The 23,968-nt window shown below is 45.1% G+C and overlaps 2 protein-coding genes across 5 annotated transcripts; both read left to right on the top strand.

The window, feature by feature from the left end:
• Nucleotides 1-2,355: 2,355 nt before the first annotated feature.
• On the top strand, nt 2,356-5,646 carry LOC120673337 (pentatricopeptide repeat-containing protein At3g49710). 4 transcript variants are annotated; one of them, XM_039954125.1, is made up of 3 exons: nt 2,356-4,710; nt 4,870-4,926; nt 5,052-5,646. In XM_039954125.1, exon 1 carries the CDS (start codon nt 2,383-2,385, stop codon nt 4,543-4,545), a length of 2,163 nt encoding a protein of 720 aa, XP_039810059.1. In that variant the 5' UTR covers nt 2,356-2,382; the 3' UTR covers nt 4,546-4,710; nt 4,870-4,926; nt 5,052-5,646. The 4 variants fall into 4 exon arrangements, with proteins under 4 accessions (XP_039810059.1, XP_039810058.1, XP_039810056.1 ...); XM_039954124.1 differs by having other exon boundaries at nt 2,356-4,926; nt 5,052-5,178; nt 5,389-5,646; XM_039954122.1 differs by having other exon boundaries at nt 2,356-4,926; nt 5,052-5,239; nt 5,389-5,646.
• Nucleotides 5,647-9,820: 4,174 nt separating this feature from the next.
• Nucleotides 9,821-11,649, top strand: LOC120674711 (palmitoyl-acyl carrier protein thioesterase, chloroplastic-like). Its single transcript, XM_039955851.1, has 6 exons — nt 9,821-10,237; nt 10,341-10,474; nt 10,544-10,657; nt 10,775-10,943; nt 11,133-11,201; nt 11,329-11,649. Exons 1-6 carry the CDS (start codon nt 9,821-9,823, stop codon nt 11,647-11,649), a joined length of 1,224 nt encoding a protein of 407 aa, XP_039811785.1.
• The last annotated feature ends 12,319 nt before the right edge of the window (nt 11,650-23,968 follow it).

Below are 23,968 nucleotides of genomic sequence, written 5' to 3'. Positions count from 1 at the left end.
GATCTAATATGACCCGAGTCAACTAAACCAAATACCGTTCAACCGTGGTCATTTTTGCAAATAAACCCCTCCGTTTTTCCAAAATCAACCCTCCGTCCATCGCAGTTCAAAACTATTTCTGTTTTAGTCCAAATCTTTATGGAAAACACCCTGAGCTTTTCCAAAATAGAACCCACCATCCTTAGTGCGTTGTTTTGCAAGCTAGCCCCTGTATCTTAGGTTAAATCTCGTTTTAGTCCCTAGTTTCTTTAGAGCTAGCCCCTGAAAGTTTAAATCTTTTGCAAACAAGTCCCTAGAATCTTGTTTTAGCCATATCTTTCACGTTTCAACTCCGTTTTCAGCGATTCTTGCGCTCACGTGATCCTTGTGACGTGTGCAATAGCTTTGTAACCTTTTTATCCTCTGTGAGCACACTTTGTTGTGTCTTACAAATCTTTTCTGTTAGCTCTTAACTCTATAGTTAATCGCGACTAGATCCCTGAAGCATCGTTTATCCCATAAAATCGCCGTTTTAGTTCCGTTTTCCGCGTTTCTTGCGCTCCCATAACCATAGCAGCAAGCCCTATCCTTTAGTATGTTCTTTTAAAGCCTTTCTTTGTTTTGGTGTATTGTTCTTAGAGGTATCTTATTGTTTGCTTTGTATGTTTGCCCGATGATTGTTCCGAGTAGAAGGATCGTTGTTCGAAGATTGAAGATCAAGAATTACAAGTGAGCAAAAGCTGAAGAGCAGTAAGAGTAGCTTTTCGTTGGAGAAAGGCAAGTGACCCTAACCATACTTCTATCTATGCTTTATTTACAAGAGTACTATGATTTAATTGGAACATGGAGAACCACCCAAGAAAACAGTACAACCACAATACTAATGGGCTCTGGTCTTGGCTAAGTAATTAGATGAACTATATGTTGTGTTGGGGTTGTTCCGCTTGGTGGTTATGAGTTTGTGTTGTGGAGCGGGTGAAGGAAGCTGCGTCTTCTGAGGGACCGCACGGCAGGGACCAACACATACATATAGGAATTCTTTGTAAAGGCCTCGTAGCGTCCCTATGCAATCACACCTCGGAAGTGTGATACTGTGCCTAGCTAGCACATTGCGTGGTTGGGTTCAAAGTTCTTCAGAACTTTTACGCGAATTGTGGTGAAAGTGTACAACCTCTGCAGAGTTAAAACTAACCGGTTAGCCGTGCTCACGGTCAAGAGCGGCTTGGACCCTCACATGATTAATAAACTTAAAGATGGATTTAAATCATTTTCTGGTTATTTCTTGTGGCCTTGCTGAGTACCAACCATAAGTGTACTCACCCTTGCTTACCGCTGCTCAGAAGGAGAAGGTTTATGAAGTTTTCTGAAGATGTTGCTGAGTTCTAGGCGTACGCAACCCCCAGTCGATTGCCTGTGAAGTTTGGAGCCTTCGTTTCCAGGATAAGCTGTAAACTCTGATAGTCTTTTATTTGTTTTAGTTCTCTTTTCGTGGTACTGTTACTGATTATTCACTTATGATGTCTCTATATGTATGAAACTTGATCCTGGCATATATATAGTTATGCATTCGGTTTTGTCCTTAAAATCGGGTGTGACAGTTTCTTGGGGAAGTTAGGTTTTCTTATTCTGGGCTACTTTTATTCCATGGAACTATGGATCGAAAACTTTTCATGCCCATATCACAGCCATCTCAAGTGCACTTTGATTCTTGCTTCATTTCATTACATTAGTTTGATGCAACTATAGTTTCAGAACTTACTTTGATTTCTTGCTTCATTTCATGACATTAGTTTGATGCAACTAGTTTCATAACTTATTTTACAACTAGTGACACCTTAACTAATGACAAGGAAAAGGCATTGACAGTTGACACAGTCAAAAATTTATTTGGCCACCTCTTCGGAAGATAACTTTTTGTGTTCATTAGTCCATTCTCCGAGAAGGTGGTACCACGTCAAGGTGTGCGGAACATGGACCTAGCACGGGGAAAGGTGTAATTGGTCAATCACATATCGGAGGTTGAGATTGGAATGGTAAAAGAAAAATTATCAAAATGAAAAAAGATTTGAAGAATACTTCCATCAAATTTCAATAGAAACCTCAAATATTGATTTGTTAAATATAGTGTACTGGAAAAAGTTCTCTTACTGCCACTTAAATTGCTAACTGTTTACCTGAATAATTCCCTAAACACTTCAAAATTACATTAAGCTTTCAATTTAGCGCTGTTATTTAAGCTGAATATATGTCGTTCTTGGTGACTGAAAGATACAAAATCTTTCAGAAAACTGAGGCATAGTTTTACCCATTTTTTTTTGTTTCCCACAGGCCACAGAGAGTAAACTGTTCGGCTCTTTCGGACGCTGTTACCAAGTTCTCGCAAGCAGCGTTTGCCATGCCTAGATGGCCCTTAGCTTCGCCCGCGGCCTGAGCGCGGCGACGGCCGAGGCCCAATTCGTGGCTCGTCTCACGGCCAGCGCGGCCGCCGGCGACCTGCTCTCCGGCGCCGCCCTGCACGCGCGGTTCGCGAAGGCGCATGCCCCGCCCACCACCTTCCTCGCCAACCACCTGCTGCTCTTCTACTCGCGGCTCGCTCTTCCGTCGCTCACCCGCCGCCTGTTCGACGAAATGCCGCAGCCCAACGTCTTCTCCCACAACGTGCTCCTCGCCGCGCACGCGCGCGATCCGCGCCTGTCCTCGGAGCTCTTCGCGCGCATCCCCGACCCGGATGTTGTGTCCTACAACACGCTCCTCGCTGCCTTCGCGTCAGCTGGTCTTGCCGAGGACGCGCTCCGGCTACTATCGAGCATGCGGTGCGGGGGTCTTGCCGTTGACAGCTTCACCGTATCATCTGCCGTCTCGGCTGTGGCCGGCATTGCTTCACTGGCGCAGCTGCATGGTTATGCTGTCGTGTCTGGTCTCGATTCGTATGTCTCCGTCAGGAACTCATTGATGAGTGGATATGGTAAGGGAAGGCTCTTGGAAGAGGCTGAAAGGGTGTTCGCTGATATGGGTGACAGCGTGCGGAATCATGTATCATGGAACTGCATGATTGCTGTGTATGGACAGCATGGATATGGCCGCAAGGCTATGGAGCTGTTCCAGATCATGGCAAGACGGGGCTTCACTGCCGACGCTTGCACTCTTGCCAGTGTGCTGTCAGCATTTGCTACAGCAAAGGACTTGGTTGCTGGGACTGGACTCCACTGCAGGCTGATCAAGAGTAAGTTCACTCGAGATCCACATGTTGCAAGTGGCCTTGTTGATTTGTATGCAAAATGTGGTAGTGTTCAGGATGCATGGAAGGCATTCAGTGAGGTTGACAAGCCTGATCTGGTTCTATGGAACACACTTATATCTGGGTACTCATTGCACGAGGACTTCTCCGAGGAAGCACTCCGTTCCTTCCGGTCAATGCAAAGAGCTGGGTTCTGCCCAGATGATTGCAGCCTTGTCTGTGTGATCAGTGCCTGCTCCAACATATCATCACCATCACAAGGGCAACAGCTACATGGTTTGGTGATAAAATCTGATATACAGAGCAACCGTATTTCTGTTCATAATGCAATGATCACGCTGTATTCGAGATGTGGAAAGGTAGCCGGAGCCAAGATGTTGTTTGATAGGATGACAGAAAGGAATACTGTATCGTATAATTCAATTATTGCAGGCCTTGCACAGCATGGACATGCTGCTGAAGCACTCAAGCTCTTTGAAGGCATGCTGAATTCAGAATATGAACCGACAGAAATCACCTTCATTTCAGTGTTGTCAGCATGCGCTCACACCGGTAAAGTTGATGAAGCATGGGACTATTTCAACTCAATGAAGCAGAAATATGACATTGACCCTTGTGAAGAGCACTACTCTTGCATGATTGACCTACTTGCCCGTGCCAGGAAGTTTGACAAGGCAGAGGAGCTTATAACGAAAATGCCTTTTAGCCTCAGCCCAGTTGGTTGGACTTCCTTGCTTGGTGCTTGCAGGATACATGGAAACATGGAGCTTGGGGCAAGAGCAGCCAAAGAAATTCTTCATTTGAGTCCTTCCAATGCATCGGCACCTGTCATGCTCTCAAATATGTATGCTAGTGCTGGCAAGTGGGAAGAAGCTGCAAAAATAAGGAAGATCATGAGAGATCAGGGCATTAGAAAAAAGCCTGGCTGCAGTTGGATAGAGCTAGGAAGAATAGTTCATATATTTGTTGCCAATGAAGTTTCACATCCTAGAATCAAAGAGGTATACAGATTCTTGGAGGTGATGTCAGGGAAAATGAGGTTTGGAGGGTATGTGCCAGATTTAAGATGGGCCTTGGCAAAGGATCAGGCAGAAGAAGGGGAGGTGAGGCTTAGGCATCATAGTGAGAAACTTGCTGTGGCCTTTGGCTTAATGAACACAAAAGAAGGAGAACCTATACTTGTGATGAAAAATCTAAGGATATGTGGAGATTGTCATAATGCTATCAAAATCATCTCTTCTATAACTCGCAGGGAGATCACTGTCAGAGATGCACACCGGTTCCATTGCTTTAGCGACGGAAGCTGCTCTTGTGGAGACTATTGGTGAAAACTTCACTAGTGAAGTTCATGAGCAAACAGAACTGATGTTTTATTTCAGTCACTGTTTGTGTAAAGATTATCACACTAGAATAGGAAGAAACTCTTGAATTCCATGCCATAGGGATCAAACACTTGGAAGGAAGGTAACTTATGATTGCTAAAAGTCTTGAAGGTATCTGAAATTCTGAACATTACTACATTTTGGTATTAGGAAAAATTTATGAAAAGCACATTCATTGTATCTTAGGATGATGGTATATGTCATGAAAACTGAAGTGTTCCTAGAGTTGGCATGGAGTTGTCAAAATTCACTTCCGCTTTCCTTTTCTAGTTTCCCTCCGTAATGAAGATGAGTTTGGTTTGGTGGACATTGCATCCTCTCATCAGTGTAAGGTTCCAAATTCACTAATACTGTATTACAAACCTATGACTAAATCCACATTCTTCAAAATGTGTGGTCTCCAGCTTATTTTCTGATGGAACATTTGCATATTGGGCTCCTGCGCCCTGCAGGTTGGATGGAGCATCAAAGCTACAGCCGCACACGTCCGCAACATGAGTGCATCAGTGACATTTTGCTGCATTTAAGCTAACAAAGGTCTACCAGTTCCCTGCTGATGTGATTGACTTCTATGTGATGGTGAGCACCTGCTCGTGCAGCTCCAAGATGCTGATACATTCTTTGAAGTGCTTCACACAAGGTGCATGAGGGTGCAATATCTTATTGAACCAACATTTACAATGTGCAACATGGTGTCAGGGAACACATGCACGACTGTGACATTGACACATACCATTATGATACAAACATGCAGATCGGTTTAAACCCTGTCTTCTATATGTGCATTAGGTCTAATTGAGGGATTGCTGAGTCTAGCTCATGACGACCTAGGGCCATGGCAGGATCAATATGATACGATCCTTGGATGTGATCAGCCTTCATCAGCGCCAGTGCTTCTGTTCTAGGTGTTCTTTCATGTCTAAGGGCTAGTGATCCTAGGTTTTCCTACTCTGTTTACAATTGTTTTTTGACCACTGCAACAGCTTAATGTTGTTCTTCAGTACACCTGACTCATTCTACTTATGTGCTGCATCTTGATATTGTATTTTCCATAATCCAAAGATACCAAGGACCAGCGTTTTACTGCAGAACTAAGGAGGCCGAGCATCTCCATGTGATGAAAAATAAATTAATTCTGACATGATAAACCACATGATAAGTAATAAGCCTTCATGGATGGGAACTGAAGCCTTTAATGAGAAATGGTGAACTCTATCAGTTGGAAGTCTGCTTTGAGAGTAAGAGGAGGATGGTGTTTCGGTGAGGAAGGGCGGCGTCGGCTTGACCCTGTCTTCTCTTCTGGTCAGGTCGGAGGCTAAGTTTCTCATTCAGTGGTGAGGTGGAAACGTTTTCAACGAAATAAGGACCATACAAAATAGATTTCTTGATCTTTTTTAGGAAAACTTTTTTATTCGCTGTTTTTTCTTTTATCCTAAAGATATGCAAAACGAGTGTATTATGAAATGTTCGTTGTCTAGCTTTGCATACATCGTGACTTATCAGTTACAATATTAGCACACCTCTTGTTGTTTCTCATACAAGATTTAAGTGGAGCTTGTATCCTGACCGACTTATGCAGACATGTTAATGGGGTGAGTCTTTTCTGAAGTAACCGCAGGATGATGGCCCATACTTGGACCTTAGAATAAAATAAATGCTCCTTCCAATCTGCCTGCATTGGGGTCTCACCTGCACGGCCGCAGAAGAATTCCCAACGTCGGGGCGTCGTTGGAGGAGGCTAAGAACGGGAAGGTGGAGAAGGCGGCCATGGTGTCCTCCTCGATCTGCCTCAACGCATGAAGTGCTTTTCAGTGCCGGGGAGAGGTCCACCGCCAGGCTGCACTGCGGCCATGAGTTCCCACCTAGCTAGGTGAGTGCCGATTGATGCTGAATTTACCCGTCGGTTCTTGGTTGCAAATTTTGTGGTTCAACCGGCAGGATAGGAGCGTTGGACTGGCGATTTGGATGTAGAGGACTTGTACATGTGACCAAGATCGTTGGATTTTGGTCTGATTTGGTGAAATTGGGATCAAATCATAATTTTGTAGCTGCTGCGTTGCTTTATTTTGAGCTTGTCTAAAGTCCTTACCTTTTTTGGGTTTCCATATGAAATTCTATTGTAAGATAACATTTAAATCGCAGGTCCTGAAAATTCCAAATGCATTCCCCCCTATTCTTTATTTCCTACTACATTGCATTAAATTTGTTCTGACCACATTTCCTGTGTATACGTATGGCTCGTGGTTGTGTACTTTGCTATTGAAAGAAAAGGGTTGCAGTTAGCATGGAGGGTGAACGAAGTTTCATCTATCAATGTTGGGTCCTCCATGCCTTTGACATTCTCAGCAGCACACTTCCGGACCATATAGTTGCTTGCAATTTTAGATTCGTGAGAGGTCTTCTCTGTAATATATACCGTCCTTGTAGTGTTCTACTGGGGGTAGCTTTGTTGGTTGCTAGCCTGTTACCTGCTGACAAAAATTGGCTCCATGTGTACCAAGGTAAAAAGGATTGATAAGAAAGTCCTACCTTCATTGTATTTACAAGGCAGATTTCATTCCCAATTAATCTGATTATTACCTGTACATTAAACGAGCAAAAAAAAAGATTATAATTGCTTATGTTTGGTAGGTTCTGCCACACTTCTGAAATTTATGAGTTCTTCATACTGAGAGTTACCAATGCTTTCATTCTAGCTATGTCACAATCTGATATGTTTACCTGTATGTTCTGATTTTTTGTAAGCCCACATAATATTTTTGTCATATAGATAGCTACAGAAGAATAGAAATGATAGGTCACTTATTCGGGGAAATCTATATATCACGCGTGGGCCGAAAGAGAACCCTCGCAGAAGGGGGAGAGGCCATCAGCGAGCCAGAAGAGGGGGAGGGAAGGGGGTGGAGCGGCCGCCAGCGAGCTAGGGGAGGAAAGGGTGGAGCGGGCATTGGGGAGGGGTGGGAGATGGTGGAGCGGCTGGCGGCGGCTAGACCTGATCATTTATCGAGTCTGGTCGGGTTAAAAAAACCCGATGTTTTTTTTCTTCGACCCGCACCCGGCCCGACCCGACCATTGAGCTGAATTTTTGGCCTGAGCCCGACCCGTCACATGGTCGGGGCGGGTCGGGTCAAATTCGATTTTTTGTGTACAAAATTCGGGTCGGGTCGGGTCAGGTTGGGTCGGGTTTTGGGTATAAATTTTGGCCCGAGCTCGGCCCTTTTTTTGTCGGGTCAAAAAATTTAGCTCGAGCCCGACCCAAGCATTAATCGGGTCGGGTCGGGCCAGCCTTTTTTCGGGCGGGTCAGTTTGGGTAGCCATAGCGGCGGCCAGGATGGTGGACGAGGCGGAAGAACTTTAGGGTTCGAGGTTACTAGGGTCCGGGGGCTTCAATGGCCTCCTGCTTTAGAAGAGGAGGGGTTGGAGGCGGCGGAGAATGGGTGGTGGCAACGGTTTGGCCGGTGGAGGGTGAGGCAGCGTGGGAGCACATTAGGATGGCAACATGATAGATTCGGATTGGGTGGAGTGTCAAGGCAACCAAAACCGAAACCTGAATTTAAAATCCGAACCCATCCCGAACACCGATTCGGATGGAAATTCATCCCCAAAACCAAAACCCGCAAATACCCGAAATCCGACTGGATACCTAAAACCCGTTTTTTATGGCAATATAGAAAGAGCAATAAGTACTTACTATAAACATATATATGATATATAACATTCATATGTACAAACAATAGTCAATAAATAGTAAATAATATTCGAAGTCAACTTAGAATAAATTTAATAGTCTAAGTAAATATATTATTATTAAGTATAGCATAAAATATAAGTTTTTATTCTAAATTGTTATCCATTGGGCATCCACGGGTGAAAAACCAAACCTAAAACTGAACCTGATAGTTTTGGGGGGGGGCCGAACCCAAAAATCGTGGGTGAGAAATAATCTCGGAACCTGAACCGCCTAGACCTAAAATCCGTGGATATCCGATCCGAAATCGAACCATTGTCATCCTTAGAAGCGTCGGCGGCTGGGTAGGACAGGACCCTCGGTGGGCGGAGGTCGGCGGCGGGGTTAAGGAGAAGGCGGCGACGGTGGATGGGCGGCACGGCGGCGAGAGTGGTTAGCGGCGGCACGGAAACTGAGGGAGCCGCAGGTGCTCGGCTGCTGCAATTGGATCGATTCTAATCGCACGCAACAACGCTCCTACTTATTCCCTCCTTTTTCTCCATAATTACTCTAAGATGCCATAAACTCACGTTTGGTCGGAGACACATCCTAAAATATTTGTTTCACATGGGAATGTATAACATCTCCAAGAGACTAGCCAGATAGCTTAAGTAGCTAAATTTTGGTTACTCAACACCAAAATAGCTCTCCATCGGATTAGCTATCCAACTCGCCAAGTTATCCGGCCCTCAAAAATTGGGCCATCTGCTAGTCAAACTTGGTTGGCCAAGTATGGGTGTCATGCGCAGAGGGAGAGTTGAATGTAGCTGCTGGGGTTTGGAGTGTGGGAAATAGGGAGTCTGTTGGAGTGAGATGCTTCTTATGGAGTAGAATTTTTATGGAGAGCAAATAGAGAGTCAAATAAATAGATGTGTGATATGTCCAAACAAAAAGTTCTGTTCTCAGGGTTCTAATGTCAAAAATCTCAATCGATCTTCTCGTCACACAAACAAAAAGTTCAATTCTCAGGGTCCCCGCAGCAATGTAATTCTAGGAAGTATACGTACACCGCCCATCTATGCATTGCTCATCATTCCAAAGACTCTTCTGTTCTGCTCTGCTCTATTCTATTCCGACGAATCTAAGCTGTCACTGCTCATACTACGAAAACAACAAGGTGTTCCGCAGCATAGGCGTCGGAGTTGATGACCGCCGCATGCGAAACATAGATCCAAGAAGCACAAAAACAAGTGCCCGCGAGCCCACCGCCCGCTTTGTTGCCTTGTTTCTTTCGATGGCGTGCTGCAAACTACAAGGACGTTGCTCTCGGGCTCCTTGTCGTCTGGAACGCTGGCCAAACAAGGGCTCTGTTGGCCCGTCCGCCGCCGCCCGCGTATAAGACGCATCCACCGCCCGATGATCTATCGCCGTGCTCCTTCCGTCTCCCAATCATTGCATTGACGCTAGCAGCTGGTGGTCTTTAATTTGAAGCTTGGTAGCAGTTGATCTCATCCTCCGATCCAAGTCGGCTGCAAGCAGAGGAACCGGAGCTGCATGGCCAGCTCCTCGTCGTGTGCCATCTACTACTGCTCCGCGCGCGTCTCCATCAGGTGCTCGGCCTCGGCGGGCGGCGGGCAGGGGCAGCACCGGAGCAGCGGCAGTAATGCTGTCAGGGTGAACGGCGCGGCGCACCGTGCGCCGCTGCAGGTGGGCGCGGCGCTGGAGACGTCCATCAGCAGGTCGCTGGCCGAGCTGAGCGCGCCGGTGCTGACGCCGCCGCCGCTCGCCGGGGGCGCCGAGGACCGCGTCCTGCGCCAGAACATCCCGACGGAGAAGCAGACCGTGGACCCGTTCCGGCAGGCGCTGATCGTGGAGGGCGGCGTGCGGTACCAGCAGACGCTGGTGGTGCGGTCCTACGAGGTCGGCCCGGACAAGACGGCCACCATGGAGACCGTGCTCAACCTTCTCCAGGTACGGAGGCGTCTGCCGCAACGTTTTGATCAGGACGCGCTAGCTAGCTTGATGATTCAGCAGTAGCAGCTGATCGATGGATGACGAGGCGAGTCCCTTTCAGGAGACGGCACTGAACCACGTGTGGATGTCTGGCCTGCTGGGCGACGGCTTCGGCGCCACGCACGGGATGATCAAGAACAACCTCATCTGGGTCGTCTCCAGGATGCACGTCCAAGTCGATCAGTACCCAATCTGGTAACTGATCAGAGCATCCTGGTCTGTCCACCGGAGGCCCAGCATCTGACAGGATCGGTCCCGTTGCAGGGGGGAGGTGCTGGACATCGACACGTGGGTGGGCTCGTCGGGGAAGAACGGCATGCGCCGCGACTGGCTCATCCGCGGCCGCAACTCCGGCGACACCTTCGTTCGGGCAACCAGGCAAGCCGGCCCTCCTCCCGAATGACCAGTACCTGACCATGGAGCTAGCTAGCAGCCTGTGCAAGTGCAAAATAAATGGGGTGACGAGTTGTTACAAGGTTAATTTTGTTCCTGCAGTACGTGGGTGATGATGAACAAGGTGACGAGGAGGCTGTCGAAGATGCCGGAGGAGGTCCGGGGCGAGATCGCGCCGTGGTTCATCGACCGGCACGCCATCGAGGAGGAAGGCGCGGAGAAGATCATCAAGCTCGACAGCAACGCCAAGTATGTCGACTCGGACCTCAAGGTTAGCACAACAATTATTCCTTACTAATAACTTCACTTGGACTTGGTACACAATATAATGCAACTTGTCTTGCTCGAACAAGAGGCATTGTTTTGTTCATAGTTGTCTGTTTTCAGCACTTAAAAATTTCTTTCTTCGGCCTGTCACAGTCGCAGGTTCATGATAATCTCATGCTTCTGTTATTTGTAGCCGAAGCGAAGTGATCTGGATATGAACCACCACGTCAACAATGTAAAATACGTCAGGTGGATGCTTGAGGTAAAAAAACACATCAATTTTCTACTGTGTGAAGACATTGGCTTGATGTATTATTTGTTCCGGTAGCTGCTATTTCTGAAAAATTCTCTAGTTACATGCTGTGGCATTTTCGTGCAATGCAATGCAGACTCTTCCTGATCACTTCCTGCAGCAGCACCAGCTTAGCAGCATCATCCTGGAGTACAGGAAGGAATGTGGGAGCTCAGATGTGGTGCAGTCCATCTGCCAACCTGACGAAGACTCGGTTCCACCAGAGGAACATGTCAGCATGGTCACTGGGCCTTCCCTTTTGCCAGAGATCATCAGTGGCCACCACAGCTTGGCAGGTGCGCTCCAGCAATGGCCAACCAAGTACACGCATCTTCTGCAACTGAAAGCAGGTGATAAGCACGAGGAGATTGTGCGAGGGAGAACTACATGGAAGAAAAAATCACATAAAGGTCCCTGACAGTGTGTACGTTGGAAATGTGGTTGAGATACGCATCTGGATGCAGTAAAAACAAGTTGAATTAAAATACTATTTCATAGTTAGTCATGCCTTCATTGGCTACATCTCCATACGAAAAGAAAAGGTTTCACATCGTCCTTGATGTGATTTCCCTTGTATAAAGCAACCTATCAATTATATTTTGCACTTGGTAAATTTGTTGGTATGTGTAGAAAATTGATGTTCTTGCATATTGTGAACCTTCAACATTGTTTCTTCAATGTTTAAATTAGTTAAGCGAATCGAATTCCATGTTCTGAAACTTATGCATATACTAATTTTGCACAATGTATAGTAATCCATAAACCCCTATGAGTGGTTCAAACTGGTCCAAGGATTGGTGTTGGGATCTCTGAATTCCCGTGCTACCCGCGCTAACCAGATGCTACTCTGCATGTTTGTGTGCCCTTAAATGTGCATAATAAAAAAGGCAGCGTATCTAGTGCAAACCGGAGGTCCTGTGCAACCATGGAAACCTTTAATTTGATCCACTAGATGCTAATCGGGTGGTTAACGATGGAGATTGTGTAATTTTGCAGATGAACGCCCGCCCCTCCATCTGGTAATCACAAGTTTTTTGCAAATCAGCCCCTAATCTGCTGGCTTCGTCCGTCCGCCCTAGCAGCGACGGGTCTCCCAGCGCCCGCCGCCTCTCCCTGTCAATCTCCCGGCGACTGGCTGCCAGACGCGGCAATGGAGCTCCGCCGCCCAGAGTCCAACTCGAGCTCCGCCAGCCCTCGCTCCTGAAGCTCCGCTGCCCCTCGCGTGACATGAGATTCGCCGCCCCTGAAGCTCCGCCGCCCCTCGCCTGTGACAATCAGCCGCCCGTGGAGGTTTGCCGCCCCTCACCCTTGGAGCTCTGCCGGCCTCGTTAGGGCACCGTCGGCACCCCTCTGCCATTGGCACTGCGCTCAGCTCTGCCTGGAGAGAAGTCTATTTGACAGTGGAGAATATAATAGTTGTATAGGAATTGTATGTACAATTTTTTATGTTGTGTATTACTGAGATATTGTACAATGGTAGAGCTTGTGTATGACCGATTATTTCCTGAAGAATGATATCATTGTTGTGCAACAAGCATCTGAAATTTGGATGAGCAATTGAAGCACTGAAACACTGAAAATTTTTGTATGACTGAAGCATCTGAAATTTTTGTATGACTGAAACACTGAAATTTTTGTATAACTGAAGCACGGAAGCATATACATGTGCAAGGCATACCATAATGAGGTCCTGTTTCCTGGAGATAAATCACAGCTTACTACTTCTACATCTAATATTCCATCAGTCAATACACTTAGAAACAACATTTGACATGGCCTACACTGGAAAATACCAAAACTACAATGGCAATTGTCACGACCCCAAATGTAAAAACATGATTAACATGTTAACAACATCATCATAAGCATCATTAAGGCATAAAGGAGCATCATGTGCATGTGTGTTGTGTTTTGAATTTAATTTTGTGTATGTATGAGTATGTGCTTGTTAAGAAAGTTCAAATTTTGATATGCAACTTGGCCTCAAAAAATTTTATTTAAATACTAGATTTAAAATTTTGATTTAAAAATATTTTTTCAAGATTTTATGACTTTTGAACCGAGCCACAAAATTCAAGAAAATTTCAAAAATAGTCTCATTGTTCTTTTTTCCGCGACCAAATTACAAAATATTTTCGAGTGATTCTTGTTGAATTGTGTTCTTAGTGATTTTATCTATCTCCAGTAAAAATTTGGTGAATTTTTGAGCTCGGGAACACCTTCGTTTCAAATTTCAAACTTGTTTTCTTAATTTTTCCTCGCCCGGGCCCACTCGTCAGCCTCACCCTTCCCCTTCCCCTGCTCTGCTCGGCACCACACGCGTCGCCCCACCGCCGGCCATCTCTGGGACACGCGCTGGCCATCCTCGACTGCCGTGCTGCCCTCTCCCTCCTCTCCTTGCTCTTAAGACCCAGCCCCGGCCTTATCCTCCTCGTCCCCCCCAAACCCTAACCCTGCTCCACTGTGGCCGCCGCGGTCTGAGCTCCCTCGCCGCCGCGATTTGCCGCCACCGATGAGGTTCTCCCCGATATAGCGCACGCGCCACCTAGCCCTCCCCATCCTCGACCGATTTGGGCCCTCACCCGGCCTCCTCCCCCTCCCTGCTGGACTCTCGGCGGAGCTCGCCGTCCGCCGTCGCCCAATGCCACCACGCCGCCCATCCATCGCCGCTCCTCTCCTACGCCACCACCGGTGAGGCTCGCCGCCGTCCCCTCCACCCCATACGCGCCTCCTCTGCCCCACTCCGGCCCCGCCTCTCCGTGCCGCTGTGTCGCGCCGCGTGCACGCCGTGGCCGCGCGCACCCCGGGTCAAGGCCACCCGGCCTGCCTTGACCTGGCCCGGGGGAGCCCTTGCCCGGGGGAGCCCCTGTCCGTGGGGCCCACCTGTCGGCCTCTGGCCTGGCTGGTGTGGCCGGATCTGTGTGCCCCTAGCATTTTCAAGCATGTTTATTTAAGTAGCAAGTTTGCAAAATACATAGAAATTCGTTTATAGCTCAAAACAATATGAAACTTGTTTTGTTGGATTCCTATAGCTTATATCTACTCAGGAAAAATATTGTTTTGCATGTTACTTTTCTGTAGATTTGTCTATTGTTTTATCTTGCAAAAGTGAGTTTAATGCTTATTTATTTGAGTATTGCTCTAAAAATTTCAAAATAAATTTTGTTAGACTCCATGTGAGGTGTAGTTTTCAGTGGTGCAACTTTTTCACATGTTTCCTTGATGTTTGTTAAAGTTTTAGCATGTTTTCTTATACTTTGTCTGAAAATGGTTTAATGCCGAACGTTTTTCTGGAAAGTGATAAAAGGGTGAAACCAGTTTTTTTACCCTTGTATTCATGCCTAGTATCTATGACAATTTTCTTCGATTTGTGTAGTTAATTTTGCATGCCTTTTCTGATTTACCTTGTTCAGAGTGGCTGAAAATTAGTATATTTATGATTAATTATAGGAAAATGCTTTTGCTGCAAATTCATTTTTCATGAGTCCCTTGTAATGTTCTCTGCATGCTCAATTTATTCCATGATTTATGATTGTTGTTTATTTCATTTCTTAATTGTTGCATTGCATTCATGCATTTTAGTGACCGAACCATCGGAGGTCGAACCCGTGGAGCCCACCGAGCCCGTTGAGCCTGAACCTGGAGTCCCGTTCGCGGTCGAGCCCGAAGTTAACCGAGGCAAGCAGCTAAGCATGATTTCTTGTACCTATCTAATTTGATTAGTTTAGTTATCTCACTTGGGTACTGTGGGTTACATATATTATGTATGTATTGCATTCTTGTACCTATCTGCGTGCATTATCCTTCCTTGATTTGTTATCCTTGTTCTTGGCACTAGTTAGTCAGTTAATTACTTAACTTGACTAGATGCTTAGCCCTGCTTAGAATACTTATTTTGCTCGCTAGACAGGAATGGTTTGGAGCACCACACTTACCGGCTATTCTTGATCGCACTGTTTTGGCTGGAGTTTGGTTGGGCTGGTAGTCTCGAGGTTCGAGCGGAATGGTAGGGCCTAGTGAATGGAGTCACATGGGCATAGTCTGCTTGGATCGTTTAAGGACCATCCGTGGATGACGTCGGTTTTGAGCACCTTTCTGTGCTACCACATATCCAATATAATGGTACGGATAAGCCAATTACCTTCTTTGAGTCACATGTGCAGTCCTAGATACGTGGCTACGGGCTATGCAGAGAGGCTTAGAGGTGTCCCTGGGTGGACCTACGTGTAGGAAAGTTTAGAGATGTCCCCGGTGGAAACTAAGTCTCTACGCTCAAGCTAGGTGTGAAGATTTCAATGATCGAGCCGTGTTGGGAACGGTTGATGCGAGTATCCCCTTATCCAACTCTGGCCGGTTGGGTGAGTCGCATGGTCCTCGCATCGTGTGGGTAAAGTAGTACACCCTTGCAAGGTTAAATCAATTCGAATTGCCGCGCTCTCGGTTATGAGCAAGCTCTTTGTCCGTTGAACTCTTCGTAGAAAGTTTCGGTTATGATGGAAATGGTTCATGGCACCTCTGTGACTCGTTATATGTTATACTCTCAGTTAACTAAAAGTTAATGTGGGTTTTGGGCAATTTTAACTAATCTTGATAGGTGATAGTGTAGATAGCTCATGCTTATGCAATAAATACTTAACCTCAAAGGTTTTACTTGAACCATTGCATGATCCTTGTTTATTTAATCGCGTAAGTCTTGCGAGTACCTTTTGTACTTAGGTAGCTTTCTAAACCTAGTTGTAGGTGAGCCGGAAGTGGTGTTCGGCCACTTCTACCCCGCTGATCCAAATGCGGGAGAGGAGTAGGTTGTAGTGGCAGTAATGATGTCCTTGAGCAAGGCATCATTATTTTAGTATGTCTCTATCGTAATCGAGCTCCGTGAGAGCATGTAAATGCAATAAATTTTAAATTTTTGTTTAATGTGACTTTCGTGAGCCTAAGGCTTGTAAGTGAAGCTTGAAACCCACCTATATTGAACTTGTAATATTAAGTGTGTAAAACTGCTCTTTGTGGATCATCGGCAATGTACGTGCTTGTATAACGGTACATGTGCTTAATCCTGGGCATGTGGCAAACATGTACCGGGACTACCGGATTTGCGGTCGTTTTAGGTGAATTGTGTTGATTAAGTGCCTCTAAGATGTGGATTAACACGTGGTGTGTCGAGAGACGGACACGTGTTAACTCTCATCTTAATGGATTAATCAATAATTTTCACTTAAACCGAGTGCAAATTGGGCGGTTCTCACAACGGGCATGTGAGAACCGCCCAATTTGCACTCGGTTTAATAGGAAATTATTGATTAATCCATTAAGATGAGAGTCAACACGTGTCCGTCTCTCGACACGCCACGTGTTAATCCACACCTTAGAGGCACTTAATCAACACAATTCACCTAAAACGATCGCAAATCCGGTAGTCCCGGTATGTGTTTGCCACATGCCCAGGATTAAGCACACGTACCGTTGTACAAGAACGAACATTGCCGATGATCCACAAAGAGCAGTTTTACACACTTAATATTACAAGTTCGATATAGGTGGATTCAAACTTCCTTTACAAGCCTTGGGCTCACGAAAGACATATTAAACCAAAACTTAAAGTTTATTGTATTTACATACTCTCACAGAGTTCGGCTACGATAAAAACATACCTAAGATAATGGTGTCTTGCTCAAGGACACCATCATAGCCTCAATGACCTACTCCTCCCCCGCACCAGGATCGGCGGGGTAGAAGTGGCCGAACACCACTTCCGACTCACCTGTAACTAGGTTTAGAAAGCAACCTGAGTACAAAAGGTACTCGCAAGACTTACGCGATTAAATAAACAAGGATCATGCAAAGGCTCAATTAAAAGCTTTAAGGTTAAGTAATTATTGCATAAGCAAGAGCTTCCTAAACTATCACCTAGCAAAATTAATTAATCTTGCCTAACCCCAAACAATTTTAATTGATTAAGAGAGTAATAAAATATATAACTGATCATAGCTATGGCATAAACCATTTCCATCTCAACCGAAACTTTCTACGAAGAGTTCAACGAACAAAGAGCTTGCTAATAACCGAGAGCTTTGTAATTTTCCTTTGCCAAAGAGTTTGAATCTTGAATTGTAGAGTAGGACCTTGTCTCCTTCTTTGAATTCCTTGTTTTGTAATCGTTTGTCGTACCACTTCTTCAGCCTTTCTTTGTAAATTGATGCACTATTGTATGTTTTCAATCTTAACTCCTCCAATTCGCTTATTTGGATTCTCCTTTTAATTCCGACGGCTTCCGCATCAAAGTTCATCTCCTTCATCGCCCAATACGCCTTATGCTCTAGCTCAACCGGCAAGTGACATGTTTTTCCATAAATAAATTGATAAGGAGTCATACCAATCGGGGTTTTGTGTGCCGTACGATATGCCCATAGTGCATCATCTAGTCTCTTCGACCAATCTTTTCCTCCTTTTACCACGGTCTTCTTTAAAATGTCCTTCAATTGCTTGTTCGAAGTTTCCGCTTGTCCGTTTGTTTGGGGGTGATAAGCCGTGGACACTCTATGTTCAATTCCCAACTTCTTCAAGCATTTACCAAAGTCTTTTCCCGTGAAATGTGTTCCTCCGTCGCTTATCAAGATTCTCGGGACGCCATATCGAGGGAAGATTACTGATTTAATCATGTTTATGGACTCTTCCGTTGATGCCTTCCGACATGGCATAGCTTCAACCCACTTTGAAACATAGTCCACCATCACCAATATATGCTCAAATCCATGTGAGTTCACAAATGGTCCCATGAAATCAATTCCCCAGACATCAAACAGATCTATTTGCAAATTGTAGTTCAATGGCATGGCATTCCTTTGCGAGATATTCCCCGTCCTTTGGCATTCCGGACAAGTCGAAACAAATCTTTTCACGTCTTCATGCATCTCGGGCCAATAGAATCCACTAGCCCATACCTTAGCTTGACTTCTCAAGTGCCCATAATGTCCTCTATATCCCGACGAGTGACACTTCCTTAGAACTTCTTCACGTTCCTCCCTCGGTATGCATCTTCTTAGGACTCCATCTTCTCCATATCTATATAAGTATGGTGGATCCCAATAGTATTTTCTTCTTTCCGCGATCACTCTTTTCCTTGCATTCTTGTCCAAGTGATCCAAGGGCATCCCTTTTATTGCCCTTATTATTTCATTCATCCAACTATCTTTGTCGAGAATTCTATATAGGTGATTATCTCTCATTTGATCCTCGATCGGTTCTTTTCCATCATCTCCATGGTTCATCCTTGATAGGTGGTCGGCCACAACATTTTCTGCCCCTTTCTTGTCCCTTATCTCCACATCGAATTCTTGTAGCAATAGGATCCATTGAATCAAGCGTGGTTTAGCATCTTTCTTGGACAAGAGATACTTGATTGCCGCATGGTCGGTATAAACTATCACCTTTGAATTTACTATGTATGATCTGAATTTTTCGAAGGCGAATACCACGGCAAGCAATTCTTTCTCCGTTGTTGCATAATTAAATTGGGCTTCATTGAGAGTCTTGCTTGCGTAGTAGATAGCATTTACCTTCCCCTCTTTTCTTTGTCCAAGAACGGCTCCTATGGCGTAGTCGCTTGCATCACACATGATTTCAAAAGGTACATTCCAATCCGGAGGTTGCATGATAGGAGCACTTATGAGGGATTGCTTGAGTGTTCGAAATGCGTGAAGACAATCACTATCAAAAATGTACTCCACATCTTTTTGGAGAAGTTGTGTCAATGGCTTGGTGATTTTTGAAAAATCCTTTATGAACCTCCTATAGACTCCGGCATGACCGAGGAAGCTCCTCAAAAATTTGATGTCCGTGGGTGGTGGCAATTTCTCCACGGTTTCTATTTTTGCTCTGTCCACCTCTATCCCTCTCTCGGAGATAACATGACCGAGGACAATTCCTTCTTTCACCATGAAATGACACTTCTCCCAATTAAGCACAAGATCCACCTCTCCACATCTTTTAAGAACTTTCTCCAAATTTGCCAAACAATTTTCAAAACTAGTACCATGCACCGAGAAATCATCCATGAATACCTCCATAATCTCTTCTATGAACTCTGAAAATATAGCCATCATGCACCTTTGAAAAGAAGCTGGCGCATTGCACAATCCAAAAGGCATCCTCCGATATGCAAAAGTTCCATACGGGCAAGTAAACGTGGTCTTATGTTGGTCATCCGGATGAATAGGTATTTGGAAGAATCCCGAGTATCCATCAAGGTAACAAAAGTGTGAATGTTTTGCCAACCTTTCTAGCATCTCGTCGATGAATGGTAGTGGAAAATGATCCTTCCTTGTTGCCTTATTCAATTTTCTATAATCGATGCACATCCTCCATCCCGTGATGGTTCTTTGTGGTATCAATTGCTCCTTCTCATTTTTCACAACCGTGAGTCCTCCTTTCTTCGGAACGCAATGCACGGGGCTTACCCATTCACTATGTGGCACGGGGTATATTATTCCGGCATTCAACAATTTGATAACCTCCTTCTTCACAACATCACGCATAGCATGGCTCAACCTTCTTTGATGCTCTACGACCGACTTGTATTGATCCTCGAGTTGTATACGATGTGTGCAAAAAGCGGGGCTAATACCTTTCAAGTCGTTAATCGAGTACCCGATCACCTTTTTGTGCTTCTTCAATAAATTCAGCAACTTCTCCGTCTCTTCCGGGCTCAATTCATCGCTAATAATCACCGAAAAAGTCTTGCCATCTCCCAAAAATTCATATTTCAATCCCTTGGGGGAGTGGCTTCATCTCAACATCGGGCGCACCATCATCTTCTTGATCTAACTTTCCAATGTCTTCAAATTTTTCTTCCTCCAAATTCCCATGTTGCGGCTTCAACTCTTCCATTATTTCCACTAGTTCTCCGTCTTGATCATCTTGAGCGTCTCCATTCTCCAAAGCGCGTTGGAGAGGATCCCTGAAAGAATCAATGGAACGAATGCTCTCTACCTCTTCGTTATCAAGAGGTAGAGGCGAAGCAAAAGACGGTTTTGAATGAAATTCAAATATGCGCTTCTCTCCATCTAGATCAAAAGTGACAATCCCTTTTCCAACATCTAGAACATCATTTACTAATTTGAGAAAGGGTTTTCCAAGGATTATGCCTTCATGCTTATCATCACTAGCGTTAATCACAAAAAAGTCGGTAGGAATTTTTTACCCGCTATGGCAACATTTAGATTTCTAAGCACTCCTAGCGGTTTAATTAATCTATCATCTCCCATGATCAATTTAATGATTGTGGCATCAAGGTTTGATGTTTCATTAAAAAGCTCATCATAAACCTTGAAACTCATCACACTAACATGGGCGCCAACGTCACATAAAATATTGCAACATTTTGTTCCGTCTATCATGCACAATCAACACGAGGTGTGAGTAATGGATTACCTTCGCCTTGATCGCTTCCAATCGCATATACTTGGGCTATGTGCACGTAAGGTGATGATTCCGATTTCACTCCCATGATCTTTTTGACCTCCAGCACTTCGTCCAAGTCAATCTCTTATTCTTTTTCTTCAAAAAGTTTCCGAATAATATCACCGGCCGATTCCTTGCCAAATGTATATCCCGTGTGATTATCCGGCGGGAAGTTTTCCACTATCATCTTCGCCATTCCTCGTTGATTTGGATGCGGTCTTGCTTTGTCGAACATTCTTCCAAAGTCAATTGGTATCCAATCCATTTGCTCGAATTCCCTTAGCGATTTGGCGGTGCCCATGGTTCTTCCTTTCTTTTCCGGGTCGTCTTTCGTTGCACTCCGGATCGATGCTTCTTCATCGTGGTTTGTCTCTATGACTTTTCCATGCTTCGGTTGTTCTTCCCTCACTTCCGATGCCTTTTTTCTGAAAATTCCAGCAAGCACCCTCACTTGAGATTCTTCCTCGGAGCTTGCCGAACATTGTTTTTCCCAATCTCTTCGCATGGCCGCACCCTTGTTGATTTTTTGTAGGAGTTGGGCGGCTTCCGTGAGTGTTTTCTCCATGAGATCTCCTCCTGCACACATTTGAACAAATTGCATGCACTCGGGGGTTAGGGAAAAATAAAAAGTATGCAAGAGTACTTCACCGGAAAATCCGAGCTTCGGTCCTTGTTCAATCAATCCATTGAATCTATCCCATGCTTGATCTATCCCTTCTTTTTCTCCTTGCGCGAAGTTGATCACTTGCTTCCGAATATGTTGAACCTTGCTTAACGAAAAGAACCGCTCACAAAATTTCTTCATCAAGTCATCCCAATTTCCTTTTACCTCGAAGGATGAAAGTGCAAACCATCTTCTCGCTTCTTCCGCAAGTGAGTATGGGAAAAGATTCCATCTAAACCAAGCTAGCGGAACTCCGTCTTGTTGTACCGTGTTGCATAGCATTGTGAATCACTTGATATGTCTATATGGGTTGTCCACCTCATCTCCTCTAAAGGGGTTTGCCACCGCCATCTTGATGATTTGAGGCTTGATCTCGTACTCGGTGGCTCGCAACACCGAATCTGATTTTTGCATGTCGAAGTCCTCCGATCGCGGGCTTGCATAATACCTTAGTGATTTTTCTCCTTCCTCCACGTGTTGAATGAGATGGGCCATCTAGACAATCAAAACAAAAATTTTCTAGGGAAAATGTTAGGTGTTAGTAACCAACAAAATTAATACAAAGTTAAATGTAGCAAAATCGCTTGTTCCCCGGCAACGGCGCCAGAAAAGCTTGTTGACGCTTCTTAAAGCGCCAATTTATGTACCGCAAGCGCACGGATCGTGTAGCTTTTCCCTTAGAGTATTCCCCCAAGGTTTATCAATCCACGGAACAAGTGTATTACTATGCTTAACTAAGCGCTAATGACGTTGGTAAAAGATCTATATTGAGTGATTGAGTGTGAAATAGATCTAATCTAACCAATCTAATCTAATCTAGACTAGTGAGCAATGATAGATGTGTGCACAAGATATGAAGAGCATTTGTCCATAGGGTCTAGGGTCACTAGAGATGTAATCGCCAAGCAACGAAGAACGGATCTAATCTACCAAAGATGTGTTCCAAGATCAAAACATTTCCCTCCCGCATACTGTCACTACACGAGGATAATCGGTAATGAATCAACAAGAACACGATAGTTGATGTAATCTAAGTAAACCATGCAAGAGCAAAGCAAACCCAAAGCCAAGTCGCGAACTATTAAGCATCAAAGCATCATCAACAAGAATCGTGATAGATCAATCTCATAAAGGATTCGGCAATTACAACTCAAGATCTCCTTACAACCCCATGAACAAACGAGGACTTTACCCCATGAAGCTAAGCGAAGCGTAGTCGATCATGGTGGTGAAATCTCCGGCAAGAGATGGATCCCTTGCTGTCCTCCAACTTGCAGTGGCGCCGAGAGACGATGAGGCCTCCGGTGTCGCCTTTCTCTTGTGTCTAACTCGAATGTATCTCTGGATGCTCTTTTCTGGATCCTCTCAATGCCCTCTTCTGCGATTCCCCTCTTTGACGGTGGCTTCGGGGTATATATAGGCGGTTCTGGTCGGCGGTTTTGGTAAAACACAGATTAAGGTTGACGCATACTTTGTGCTGAAGAAAACTGAGATTGATTGGGCCCCGGAATGGGCGGGGCCGGCCGGCTCAGAGGGCCCCAAGCCGGCCGTCCTGGGCCCTTTCTGGCCCCTTTCGGTCCCATTTTTCGCGTGCGGCCTCTTCTCCTTATTCCTCATCTTAGCCCAGTTATGACCATGCGTCAAAACATCTCCGAAAATGTCCAATTTCCTGCCAAAACACAACATGCTCCAAAATCCAGGACAAAATCGAAAACGGTCAAGTTTAGGTGCCAAGTGGCGGGTTAGTACATGAATCATCCCGAAGAATTTACCAAAACCTCTCCTAATTGTATAATAAAATGGGTACTTAAGGAGCGCCAATAGTGGCGTGGTAGGATATGTCTAGGGTTTCTTCGGTAGCATTTTGTGCACATATAAGAAAGTAGAGGTTAGTTTTTCATACAGAGGGCATGATGTGGTGTGGAGAGCTATCTAAATATTTTCTTGATGGTGATTGGGTACACACATGAGAGAATAAAAAGATGAACTTCATATGAGCAAGTGGGGGTGGTTTTGGGAACAAAAGGGTGAGAAAATTGTCACAATTATATTCCAACAATATTACAAATGTATGAGTGCATACTTGCGAAATATGAATGCAACATGACGTCTCCTCACATCGTGAGCACGCCTTAACGTTCTAACACTCACTCACGACCCAAAACAACCACATTGTCCAGCAGCGCTACAACCCTCCTACTAGCACTTAGGACAATGGGTGATTCCCATCTTCTCAACCCCGGTAAAAGGCTCAAAAGGTTTCCAGAGGGCGAACGGGTTTTTTCCTACGCTCCCGTTACTCATGCAGACAAGAGGGGTTAAGCATATCTTAATTAAACAAGTGAAGCAATAAAGGAGAATTAGCTCTAAGACGAAGAAAGAAAGGTAGCATTTTACCTTAAGTTCAGAGCAATCAAAGTTGCCTACTCGCACTCACGTATAGTACTGCAAAAAGAGTACAACGCACAGCTTCTGCTTTGGGAGCATGGCGCCTATAAATCTGCAAAGAAATCTGATGCCGGTCTACTTGAACTCTGACCTTTGCCCACCTTTTTACTCCTTAATCCTATAAATCTGCAAAGAAATCTGCAAGTGGCTGTATTATCCTATTAGG

The sequence above is a fragment of the Panicum virgatum genome, chromosome 5N (genome assembly GCF_016808335.1).
Source record: "Panicum virgatum strain AP13 chromosome 5N, P.virgatum_v5, whole genome shotgun sequence".
NCBI lineage: Eukaryota > Viridiplantae > Streptophyta > Magnoliopsida > Poales > Poaceae > Panicum > Panicum virgatum.
The sequence above is the reverse complement of the archived record's forward strand: the minus strand, read 5'-3'. Positions and strand labels throughout refer to the sequence as shown.